Source organism: Osmerus mordax, chromosome 26 (assembly GCF_038355195.1).
Source record: "Osmerus mordax isolate fOsmMor3 chromosome 26, fOsmMor3.pri, whole genome shotgun sequence".
NCBI lineage: Eukaryota > Metazoa > Chordata > Actinopteri > Osmeriformes > Osmeridae > Osmerus > Osmerus mordax.
This window is the reverse complement of record NC_090075.1, coordinates 3,920,864-3,934,232: the sequence shown is the minus strand read 5'-3', so window position 1 is coordinate 3,934,232 and position 13,369 is coordinate 3,920,864. Positions and strand designations below refer to the sequence as shown.

Below are 13,369 nucleotides of genomic sequence, written 5' to 3'. Positions count from 1 at the left end.
CTAACTTTTCTTTTTTTTTTTTTTGTTCTCCACCTTCAGGGACTCAAACCCTTTGTAAACACTCAGCTGATTACCTCACTAGTATACTTTTCTCGGGACTTAGAATCACGTGTAGGCCACGTTAATAAATAAGAACTGTTATGACCACCAAAGCCAATACAATTTCTCAAACTATCACTAACCCAACATATTCTAATCCTTTTAGGGTCTCAAAAAGACACAACACGATATCACATGTGAATTTATCTCCCTCTGTGTGTTCGTCAACAACACTACCTCTATGTGTGTCCGTCGACACACTTCTGCAGATGTTTTTTACGACTTTCACGTAAAAGATAGGTTCAACAACCTTACCTTATTAATTAGTACGACTTTACACGTACAGGACACAGTTTTACCTCTGCCCAATCACTTACTTAACCCTTGTGTTATCTTCGGGTCATTCTGACCCATCAGTCATTGTGACCCACCTTCGTATTGCGACAAATTTACCTCATACAAAAACAAAGTGAAGCATTTTCAAACAAAGTGAAGCATTTTCTTTTAACTTGACGCTGTTTATTTGACAAGAACTGCTCAAAAATGATGGCATCCGCAACTCTTGGGTGCATACCTCTATATTCTCGTCTCTCTGTCTTGGTTCCAGACTATGTGATTCTACATGCAGCTGAGACTTTCCCACAGAGAGACGGCTTCTGGAAAGACTTGAACTCAAACCAGTTGGATCAGTCCGTATATGAGGAAAGACATCTTCGTTACATACGTCAACTAGGGAAGGTAGGCATTGACAGTTGCTGCCTCTCAAACGTCTAAATGTGGAGGGCTTTAACCGAATTATTGACAATAGTCTAAAAAACACATTTAGACAATTCAATATCACACAGTGACCAAAAAGAATATCTCACCGGTTGTTTGAGGATCCCGCGTCAGCAAAAGCGCAACAAGCCAGGCCCCCCCCAAATCGGCCCCACCTTCTCCGACAATTTGGACGGAGGTATGAGCGGCTTACGCCGGATTGATCAGATCACCTTTTCTAAGGGAGTGTCCGTTGAACGCTGAGCAAAACGAGGATGCCCGTGCTGGCCACCAAGATGTAATGGTGGAAATTCAAGTGGCACTGTGTAGATCTGAGTAGTCAAGAGATGTGGTTTTAATACAATTTATTTAGATTATACAATTACGTAATATTAAACAAAGCTTCGCTGATCAGTCATTACGAAGGACGTGCTAACCACAGTTCGTTCGCAAGAGTGATGAAGAACAATCATAAAGCTTGTGCTTTTATACACTTAAAACAGATGTCCTAATAAATGATAAATTCATCAATGCAGTGGTCTCTGTGATTGGCTAACACTGGTCAGTGACAGTTAAGACAATATAACCCCCCAGGTCAAGATACCAAAGTCTTTTGATGTCACGGCTCTTTCTCTAAATGAGGATAGTAAAGATACCCTTAATGAAACACAAACATGACACAGGACACAATCTCCTTGGCCAAAAGGTCAGAGCTGCTAGATCAACTGATCCATCTACCCTTCTCCCTTTAAACCACAGAACTCAAACATCCCCCAACCTCCGTGCCCCTAGCTTCTCAATCAGGCATCATAAACCATAAACACCTTAAGACCAACTGCAACATCCATTTGTTTAAACACAACCTCAGTCTATTAAAAATACACTCTTAGTAACTATATAAAAAAAATGCCATCAGTGTCCAGAGGGAATTATTTTATAATCACGTCTCACAGCCTCACCTCGATGTTTCAACTGATAAAAATCTTTTTTCTTATTTCAGGGAAACAAAGGGATGAAAATGCCATCTCTTAACCTCAAATTAGTGGGTTTGCTTTTACTTGGAATTGTACTGAACTTGGTGCTTATCTTTAGTAAAAAGGCCAACCCTGCAGATGAGTCATCACATAACATGGCGATAAACACAAAGGAATCAATGAGTGACCAAATAACTAAGAAACCAGTCCGGGTGCAGTCAGACGCCATCACATCGTCACCTTGTCAGCGTAATGAATCTGCATCCAACGTGACAGGCTTTTCTTCACTTCCCGGCCACATCCAAGACTTCCTGTATTATCGTCACTGCCGCCACTTCCCCATGCTGCTTGACGTACCTGATAAATGTGGAGGTCCACAGAACTCTGCTGATGTCTTCCTTCTGCTGGTTATTAAGAGCTCGCCTTGGAACTATGACCGCAGGGAGGTTCTACGTAAAACCTGGGCAGAGGAGAGAATCCAGAATGGTGTGTGGGTGCGTCGACTCTTCATCTCAGGAACCACAAGCTCAGGATTTGAGAAGTCAAAGCTGAACAACTTACTGGAGTTGGAAAACAAAGAACATCATGACATCTTGCAATGGGACTTCAGTGACACCTTCTTCAATCTAACAGTGAAGCAAATTCTGTTTCTCGAGTGGATGGAGAGGAACTGCCCAAATGCTCGCTTCCTGTTCAACGGTGACGATGACATCTTCGCCAACACAGATAACATGGTGGAATACTTTCAAAGCCTCAAGGACAATGATGGAAGCAAGCATCTGTTTCAGGGTTCTCTGGCACATGTCGGTGGACCCATCAGAGACCGAGGGAGCAAGTACTATGTGCCACTTCAGGTAGAAGAGTCAGAAACATACCCCCCCTATTGTTCAGGAGGGGGAATTCTCCTGTCAGGCTACACAGCTATGGTCATATACAAAATGTCTCAGTCAATAACCATATTGCCTATTGATGATGCTTACCTGGGGATGTGCCTGCAAAAGGCTGGTCTTGGCGTCAAGTCCCACATCGGTGTTCACTGTTTCGGACTGCACATCCCTTCTAAAAGGCTTGATGCCCATGACCCTTGTTTTTACAAGGAAATGATTTTGGTACACAGATTTGTAGTACATCAGATTTACATCATGTGGCATGCAGTACGTGACCCTAACCTGAAATGTGTCGGAAAGACTTTGACACTTTAGACGTGTTGATTTCCCAGGTGTCTCTCTTAGTGATGAATCTTCCCATATGTTTTGTCAACAATATAATTTGCATATAGTGGTCAACTGACATCTGGCAAACTTCTTCATCTGTGCCAGGACAGGGCTTCTGTCACGCTGAGAGGTGGGGTAGGACCCAAATGCAAGGGAGTACGCAGCCATTTTGAAAACAAAGGGTTTAATCATGAAAAGCCAGGGAAAAAGATAGGGTACTCACACAGACATGGGTAGTAAGGAAAAGACAAAGACTGGACACAAAACAGAAACCTAAAGACACAGAACCAAACGACACACAGGTGGACACAATGAAGCTAACGGGACAGGTGAAGACAATGACAGGGAAACACTAGGGCAGGGCAAAACCAAAAACAACAGGGGGGCACGACTGTGGCCGTGACAGCTTCCATACATCAGGATCTATAATAGGTAATAAATAGGTCTATAAAAGGTAAACTCTTGCACTTTTGAGGTTCATGTTGTTTAATTTGTAACTTGTTTAACTACTTGCTCTTATATTTCTTCCCATTGGTACTTGGTTGCTTATCACAGTGTATGTTCATGTTTTGGAGTCCTGCAATGTTTTTGGTGGCCATCTCGTTGTTTATGATCATTGACCTATGCTGGCTAAATGAATGTAAATGTAAATCCTTCGCATTTGGCCAAAAGAGATATTTTTGTGTAGTAAAGAGTTTTGTAAAGTAATTGTACAATTCTGATCTCTATTTGTGATATACAAATGTAGTAAACGTGTGATGTGAGAATTCTAAACAACCGTGCTTTCATAACTACACTTTCACTCATTCCATGACATCATGTCCAACTGAATTAAGGTGTGTTATTGTGTTGTGCTTATGGACACAGTAAGGGTGTCACCCATTTTGTTTTCCCCCCCGAAAGCATAGGGACCTAAAAACCTAAATGAGTTCAGAGCTGGTTTTTGTGCGTGTTCCTTTTTGTATATAGAAATTAGAGCAGATATTTGTGAAGTGCCCTCTACAAGACTAATACATTTTTATATATTATTTTTAAGATTCTGTTTCTGTAATGTGATAAAATGATTAATGTAATGATGCAATGACTGTAAACTTTCAAACTGTTTCAATAAATATTCAATGTTATGTCTGAAAACTCCTCGGGGGAACCAGGAATATTAAGTCCCTTATGAATGTAGTCAAAGTAGGGATGATGTCTCCACATCAGTGTGTCAAATGTTCTTCTATTGTCTGATTTTAGAGCTATTGGAGTAGTCAGGAAAATAAATCTTGGTTATGTGCTCATACCTTTTAATTCAAAGCACAACCAATTAGCTCTAACTAACAATGAAGCAGATCCATAACTAGAGTGCATTTACAAGAACCATCCAAAACTCACTTTCCATATTCCTGCATTAATGTGTGTTTGCTTGATTTGTTCCTAAAGCTTTGCATAAATTAAATAACATGTCAACAGTCAAACAAGAAGAACATGTCTGGTATACATATAGAAGCTATGATGAATATTGATCTTATATTGAGCATGTGATAATGTTACATATTACAGTGGTTGTATAACATTTGTAACTAGAAAGTACATTTCCTGCAAAAAATGGGTTGGAAGCTGAAATTAATTTTAAAAAATTGCTGAAAATACAGAAAAGAGAAAATACCCTTTAGTGGCCCTATGGGGCGACAAACATTCCACCACTGACCCAAAACAAGTACTAAAAACACCTTTAAAAGTACCAAATCCATGGGATTTATTAATACAACATCATTTAATAACTACAAGACAACAAACTCCCAGGCTAAGAGGCAGCAAGACCAGAGGCCTGTTCCATAAAGCGAGTTTACCGAATAAGCCAGACTTATGTCAGTCAGTCGGACTAATTTCTAGTTCATTCGGTTCCATAAAGCTAGCTCAACGTAGTTTGAACTCAGTTACTATGGTAACTTATGCTTCGAAACTTGTCTGGTCCAGGTCAGGCTAATTGTCAGGCTTAGACCGTGTTCTTGCTTAACCAGACGTTCCTGTAACACTGACCCAACGGGAAAACCATAATTTACCACGGATATTCTCATTTTCTTATTCTCATCAGTTCAATATGTAGGCTACATTTATAGAAAATCAACTTAAATAGCCTACATACGCAACAACATTTAACCTAATGCATTAAACAATGATGAACAATGATTTGATACACACCATAGCCGTTAAATGTATGGCTATGGTAGTTTGTGATTTCAAATGTTTAGGCATCAGGCATAGGCCTATATCTCAATCTAAATTAGTATAATTATCATAGCTATATAATTGTTAACAGTAGCCTGTTGCGCAACTAACCAAAAATCCATAGGACATCTGTCCTCCATTTTCCTGACACAAAAACCATGTTAAAAAGTTAGGCTACTGGATAATGTATTGATTAATAGTAGGCTATTTATATTAAACAATGTCAAAAAAGTCAATTTAGATGTGTTTAGAGGGTGTCTGTTTTTATCAACGAAATAAAGGTCTAAAAAAGGACCTCGACCTAGCCTATAGTTCACGTCAATCATGGCATGTCATTTTATTTTGATGAAGCGGTGGATGAGAGCTGTCATAGTCCAAGGCTTAAAGGGAACGTTCTTTCTGGAAGAAGTCACGTGGCCGTGTGCATTGCTTTTGCAGTGGTGGATTGTATGATACATGTTTTACCTCTCGGGCTGTTTAAGAATTGGGTGCACGCGCAATTAACTTGACTACTTAAATCTGACTTGAATTCGTAGGAGTGCGTGAGCTGAAATTGGCTACCATACTGTACCATACTGTACATACCAAACAGTAGCCTAATGAGGACTATATTGTTTCACTTAACGTTTAACCATCGACTGTTGAAGTAAATGAGACTTGTTAAAGTTTTTTTATTCATCAGCCCACTTACAATTTACCACATTAACAACACTTATGTTTGTATTACTTGATGCAAGTTTAATCTAACCATTATCACCAGCAACTGCTCAATTTAAGACAAGAAAGGAGTTTGGTAAATACAACAGAATAAACAAGGCAACCAACTGCATTCAATAAAACATTTTATTGTACAATATGTCCAGTGTTCTTCCACTCCTTTTGTTTGTAGTGATCCGGTGATCTTCTGGCTATGATACAAGTACAGCTAACAGTAGCTAGAGTAAAAGTGTTGCTTACGTAGACCTACAGTCTAGCTACAACTGCATTTAGAAAATAACAAGCTTACGATCAACTTTAACTAAAGCTGAGTATATAAAATACTACTAATAACAATTGATATGTGGTGGTCGAAACATGAAAAAATGCAGGATTTTCGTGAATTTACCAGCTAACTTGCTTCGGACCCCTTAATCTGCAATTCATTGTTACTAGCTCTACTAACTAGGCTAATAAGAGCTCTATAAAAGACTTACTTTGTATGCCAACCAACACCAATAACTACAACTAATTTGACAGACTATAAGCCAACTTACTTCTGGTTATGAAACACGTGCTCTCTAGCTAGCTTCAGTAAAAGTGTTGTTTATGTTAGATACTAGACCTACAGTCTAGCTCTAACTGCGTTTCGAATCAAACAAGCTATAATCTTACGATAAACGTTATCTAAAGATAGCTATATGAAATACTACTAATAACAATTGATATGTGGTGGTAAAGATATATATAAAAAGAAGGATTTTCATCAATTTACCAGCTAACTTGCTTCAGAGACACTGAAAATGAATGGGGTTGAACGGTGGAAAATGCAATGTTTAGAACTACAGGTCGCATGTGACCATATTAACTCTATGCATGTGACACGCTTTACTTCCGCATTCCTCGATAACAATGGGAGTCTATGGAAGTGTCGCAACTCTCGTTTTCGATGGCTCTAGCTCTACAGATGCAGGACCAAAGACGGCGGTCACTTTTGGAAGACTGAATAAAGCTTTTCTTTTGTTGTCCGATATCTTTAGTTTTTCAGCACCACTGGCATATGTACGTTTCATTTATTTTCCTGCTCAAACTAACATTTTAACCATTGTAACCGCGAGTTCGACCAATCAGAGATATCAGTCAGTGTTGTTTTGCTTAGGATTGTGGGTAGTGTAGTATTTCAACAGAAGATCGCAAATAAGGTTTCATACGGACTTGTTGCTTTTATAGGAGCAGAAACTTTCGTTTCACAACCTCGTAGCTCGCGGTTAGTCTACCTTGGATGGTGTAGACATTATGGCTGACAATCAATATCCTACTGAGAAAATGAATGGGATTTTTGCTGGTCTTGTGGGGGCCCCCTTGGAGTGCGGGCCCGTTTCAATTGAAACGGGTGAAACATAAAGCCGCGTCTGGGTGTTTCAGAGCTGCCAACTCTCCTGGTTTCGCCGTGTGACACACGCATTTCAACCATTTATCACGCTCTCACGCCACACATTGTATATCTTACGCTGAAAAGGCAACGCCAAACAAGTAGCCAATAACGTTGTAAACAGTAACGGACGAGGCGCAGGTTAACGGAGTGAAGAATCATTGACGTGCAAACAGACGTGTAAACTCGCCTGGGGAGGGGGGGGGGGGGGGGAGTGAAGCTCGCGATAGCTCGGGGGGAGGGGGTTCCTACCAAATCTCACGCCAAGGTTTTTGAAAAAGTTGGCAGCCCTGGTGTATACCCCTTCGTCTTAGCCCTAGCCCTCGATCAAAAAGAGTATTGGGACACCACTTACTCTCACGGGAACGCGCAAAACTAAGGGCTAGGGGTAAGACAGAGTATTGGGATTCGGCCTTAGCATCACATAATGGTGTTCAAATGATTTGACAGTGACAGAGAGTGGGTGGATGTGTATTTAAAATGTGGAGAGGGGAGCAAACCTGTTCCACCACCTCGCCCGGTTGAACGGGGTGAGTGAGAAAACGAGTGGTTGACGGAGAGAGCGGATATTTTCAGAGAAACAAGACTGCCGAACCAGATTTTTCTTATCTTCCAGGACGAGTTTCAAAGCTTCTGGCCCAGCATGGGGTAGGGAAGACCAAAATGGTCTTATGGAGACAGAGGAGTCTGAGGAAAACAAACTTTTCCCGGATTCAAAAACATTCCCCAAGGACTACATGGCTCATGGACACTATTTCAATAGTTGATGTGTTATAATGTGTGCTTTTCTATTTGTTTAGAATGTTGTTTAATTGATGTTTGATTATAACTTCCCTTTAGGAAGAGTTACCTCAGTCAATGTTTTGATCCAAATAATTGTATCATACTAACAAAACCATTTATGAATGTTGTATTGTTATATTTTGAAGTATAAGCAATACATGGCCATTTGAAATAACTGAACTCAAAGTTACCAACCACTTAACACTTAGGGCCCATACGCGAATCTCAGGATGACGCCCAGGTGGGGAGTAACTGACAAATGAAAGCATTCACCTTCACAAGGATACCTCCCTTTGACATGGATTATAAAAAAACCACGACGCACAATCACGCCCGCTTTTTCGGAAGGATTCACCTGCAGTGTTCGCGACACGTCTATGCTATTCTCAATCAGAAACTCACTGGACCACGACCATTCATTTGTTCTACCCGTTCGACTACAATAACTGACTTTGACCCTTCCTCTTCAAACCAACAAAAGTAACTGCGTTCTTGCTACATTTCTTACTTGTGACATTGGCACGTTGTGATTTAATTTGCCTATGTTTGATCTAGTTTACTAAACTAGATCAAACACTCTGCAGTAACCCTAGTTTACTTAAGATAAGACTGATTATTACTAAGGCTATTATTAAATAAGGTTCAATAAGGTTTCCTCAGTCCCTTTAAACAAATTCTGAGGTGGCGCCTCAGAACTAGATACTTTATTTAATATTAGGTATAAGGTGGACATTAATAAGGACTGTAATGTAGAACTCTGGTCATTGTATTGCACATGTTGTATCAAAGTGGTGTTTCCTTCTTACTTGATATTCGTTTTTGTTCAAAGCAAGAATCTTTGATAGAAGGCCCTGGTACTTAAAGTAAAACCTACAAAGAAGGACAATCAGGTAAGATTGCGAATCATGTAAACATTGTGATGCTCAATGTCTAACAACTTTTTAAAGCATTTGTAAAAAGCATTATGTGTTGTGTCTGATATTTTTAGAATGTGCTCTGTATAGTATGTTTATATCATCAGAGTCAGGTGGCTGAGCGGTTAGGGAAGCGGGCTAGTAATCAGAAGGTTGCCGGTTCGATTCCCGGCCATGAAAAATGACGTGTCCTTGGGCAAGGCACTTCACCCCACTTGCCCTGTACTTACTGTAAGTCGCTCTGGATAAGAGCGTCCGCTAAATGTAAATGTAATGTTATATCAGGACCATATAATAAGCCACGGAAGGCAACAGGTTGTCCATTTGGGAAACACTTTATATTAAGTCAACGCTTTTTGGCATTTACAAAGTGTTAACTAATAGTTAGTTAATCCTTTAAAAGACATTTTGAAACATTAACAATACATTATTAAATAGTTACTACGTTTATTATTAAACACTATGTTAATCATTAATAAACACTGTTAAAAATTATGTATTTGATTAATAATACAATTCATAAGGTGTTTGATCCGCGACATCCGGGCAGAGAGCAGCGAACACATTCCCCCTGAAAAAGTGTCGCACCACCAGCAATGCAAGTGCCAGGATCCCTGCTATATACCCCGCCCAATTAGGGAGGTGTGCCCTGACGCGTGATATGAGGAGTTGCTAATGACGTGCTAGGTCTCGGAGTCCCCCGCATGAACCAGCTCCGCTTGATTTGCTGAAGTATATTAACAAGCTGTCTATAAAGTATGGTAATGCAGTTATCAAACACCTTATGACCTAATTTTTAACAGTGTTTATTAATGATTAACAGTGTTTAATAATAAACGTATTAACTATTTAATAATGTATTGTTAATGTTTCAAAATGTTTTATAAAGGATTAACTAACTATCAGTTAACACTTTGTAAATGCCAAAAAGCGTTGACTTATTATAAAGTATTACCTACATTTGTGTTAAAAATGACAAGTTTTCAGACACAGCACATAATACAGACCACACACATTGTCACTACTACAGCCGTGGCCAGAAGTATTGGGAGCGACATACATTTTGTGTTTGCAAAGCTTGCTGGGCCTTGGCATAAAATGACTGCTAACATAATTTCAGAAAGTCATCTCATCACCACAGGGGAAAGTGTGAACTAATTCTAGCTAGGTGAAATCACTATAATTCTGATTGGATTTTAAGAGCAGATTGACTGCTGTAAAAGTGGGGACTATTTGCATATATATACATTTTCGACCCCCAAAAAGCTTGAAAAAATATGAAATGTTCCTTATTGTATTCCAGTATTCTATAGAAACGTGAAAAAAAAATCCTAAAATACTGAACCAGCAAACTTTGCAAAACACAACATTTGTCATTGCCAAAACTTATGGCCACGACTGTACACAGCAGATTGTGATCTGTTCATTTAATACCAGGAGTGTTTTATCTCATCACGTCTCATGAAAGAGAACCTATAAAAACACTCAACGAGTAAAACGAACTGGCCTGGTGTTAAATTAACCGTTGGGCTGTCTCAAACCCCCCACATTGCGAAGGTTAAAAGAAAATTATTTGTATTTGTTTTTGTATTGGGTAAAATTGGGTAAACACAACGATGGTTCGTTATGAACCTTTGGATCATGTGACCCGAAGGCAGCACAAGGGTTAAGGTGTATGATTTAATATGAAAATTCATAAAATATGAATATGAATATGAATATCATATTTCAACAGCATATGGAATGTTCGGAATGTTGTCTTAGGCAGTAAAGGGTTTGAAATGTGCTGTGAAATAATGAGAGAATAACCGATCCACTATTTCTGAAATAACACTGGCCATGTATGCACAAGACTAAACCAACCAGCTGACGATACAAGTTATCCCGTCTTGAAAAAAATATATTGCAGGCTAATAGACTGCACTGTATGAAAAGTTGATTGATATGTAAACTGTACACCCGGGAGAGTGTAAACTGTACACCCCAGATGTTTCAACTTATTTCAGAGAAACAACAATGATGAGAAGGCCATCTCTTAACATTAAATTAGTGGGTTTGCTTTTAATTGGAACTGTCGCATTGGTGCTCAACTTTAGGAAAAGTCCAACCCTGCAGATGAGTCATCACATAACATGGCGATAAACACAAAGGAATCAATGTGTGACCAAATAACTAAGAAACCAGTCAGGGTGCATTCAGACGCCATCACATGGCCACCTTGTCAGCGTAATGAATCTGGAACCCAACTAAATATTACCAGTTGCTAAACATGGCTCGTTTTGTAATTTCAGAGAAGTCACAATGAGGAGGAGGACATCGCGTTACATTGAATTGGTGGCTTTGCTTTTGATTGGAACACTCTGTCTGGTGCTTATCTTTGTGAAAGAGGACCACCCTGCAGATGAGCCATCAAATAACATGCAGATAAAGGACACAAAGGAATCAATGCCTGACCAAATAACTAAGAAACCAGTCCGGGTGCGGTCAGATGCCATCACATGGCCACCTTGTCAGCGTAATGAATCTGCATCCAACGTGACAGGCTTTTCTTCACTTCCCGGCCACATCCAAGACTTCCTGTATTATCGTCACTGCCGCCACTTCCCCATGCTGCTTGACGTACCTGATAAATGTGGAGGTCCACAGAACTCTGCTGATGTCTTCCTTCTGCTGGTTATTAAGAGCTCGCCTTGGAACTATGACCGCAGGGAGGTTCTACGTAAAACCTGGGCAGAGGAGAGAATCCAGAATGGTGTGTGGGTGCGTCGACTCTTCATCTCAGGAACCACAAGCTCAGGATTTGAGAAGTCAAAGCTGAACAACTTACTGGAGCTGGAAAACAAAGAACATCATGACATCTTGCAATGGGACTTCAGTGACACTTTCTTCAATCTAACACTGAAGCAGATTCTGTTTCTCGAGTGGATGGAGAGGAACTGCCCAAATGCTCGCTTCCTGCTGAACGGTGACGATGACATCTTCGCCAACACAGATAACATGGTGGAATACACTCAAAGCTTCAAGGACAATGATGGAAGCAAGCATCTGTTTGCAGGTCATCTCATCCATTATGTTGGACCCATCAGAGACCGAGGGAGCAAGTACTATGTGCCAGTTCAGGTACAAGAGTCAGAAACATACCCCCCCTATTGTGGAGGAGGGGGCTTCCTCTTGTCAGGCTACACAGCTATGGTCATATACAAAATGTCTCAGTCAATAACCATATTGCCCATTGATGATGTTTACATGGGGATGTGCCTGCAAAAGGCTGGTCTTGGCCCAGAGTCCCATTTTGGTGTCAGGACTGCAGGAATGCACATTCCTTCAGACAGGCTGGATGCATTTGACCCTTGTTTTTACAGGGAAATTATTTTAGTGCACAGATTTTTTGTACATCAGATTTACATCATGTGGCATGGAGTACGTGACCCTAACCTGAAATGTAATGTACAAACTTCATAACTTTGAACTTTTCAGGTTTCTCTTATAGTGTTTCTTTTTTAAGTATTATATTCAGATTTCTCACTGGAGATTGCATTTAGTCATTTTAGCAGACGCTCTTATCCAGAGCGACTTGGTGATTTGTCTTTATGTATAACGATATGTAATATTTTGATGGTTTTTCCAATTGAATTTATTTGAAGATTGAAAGGGGTTTGTTTTTCATCCTTGTTAACATTTATAAGCAATATTAATGAAAAAATAATTATGAGCAAGTGCACACTTTTTTTTTTAAATAAAGTTGGTGTTGGTGTGTTGGCTGGACCTGATGTTAGTTCCCTCCAGGATCACAATGACTCTTATTGAGAGACTTGTTGCTCTTGTTGATTAGTTGTAACGGTTTTAAATTCTTGTACTCGCTGTGAAATATGTTACTGTTGACTGCTAAATGCATAAATGTAAATGTGTTGCTTTAGTAAATAAAAGGTTTGGCTTCATTTTCCAATCACTCAGCCTTTGGCTCCAAAGGGTTAAGCGGGCCTGTCAGGCTGAAATTATTTTTCAGTTTGGAGAGCATAGTTGCTGAGGCCGCAATGGTGAGCATGTCTGGGACTGATGGTGTCAAGCATAAGAAACAGGATGCATCACTGACCATATCTTTCACACCAACCTAAAAACACAGGTAATCCCTTGATGTATATGGACCTACTTTTTTTTTTTTTCAATTTATTGAAACATGTAGGTGTTGCCGGTAAATTGAAGGATGAAACCCGTTTAGGACCTGCATGTGGCTTTTAACCACGAAACGAGACTCCACAAGTTTAACTTATAGTGCAAGAGCAGTCAACACAAAATACAGACAAGTTGTGCAAGATGTTCTATCAGATGGCACATACCCTGGGTCTG

General features: G+C 39.8%; 1 protein-coding gene and 1 pseudogene across 1 annotated transcript; both read left to right on the top strand.

Moving 5' to 3' along the window:
- The first annotated feature begins 1,807 nt into the window (after window positions 1–1,807).
- On the top strand, window positions 1,808–3,350 carry LOC136936268 (N-acetyllactosaminide beta-1,3-N-acetylglucosaminyltransferase 3 pseudogene; annotated as a pseudogene).
- Window positions 3,351–8,292: 4,942 nt separating this feature from the next.
- LOC136936267 (N-acetyllactosaminide beta-1,3-N-acetylglucosaminyltransferase 3-like) lies at window positions 8,293–12,740 on the top strand. Its single transcript, XM_067230043.1, has 4 exons — window positions 8,293–8,588; window positions 8,938–8,998; window positions 11,314–12,557; window positions 12,600–12,740. The coding sequence occupies exon 3, from the start codon at window positions 11,324–11,326 to the stop codon at window positions 12,482–12,484; it is 1,161 nt and encodes a 386-aa protein (XP_067086144.1). The 5' UTR covers window positions 8,293–8,588; window positions 8,938–8,998; window positions 11,314–11,323; the 3' UTR covers window positions 12,485–12,557; window positions 12,600–12,740.
- The last annotated feature ends 629 nt before the right edge of the window (window positions 12,741–13,369 follow it).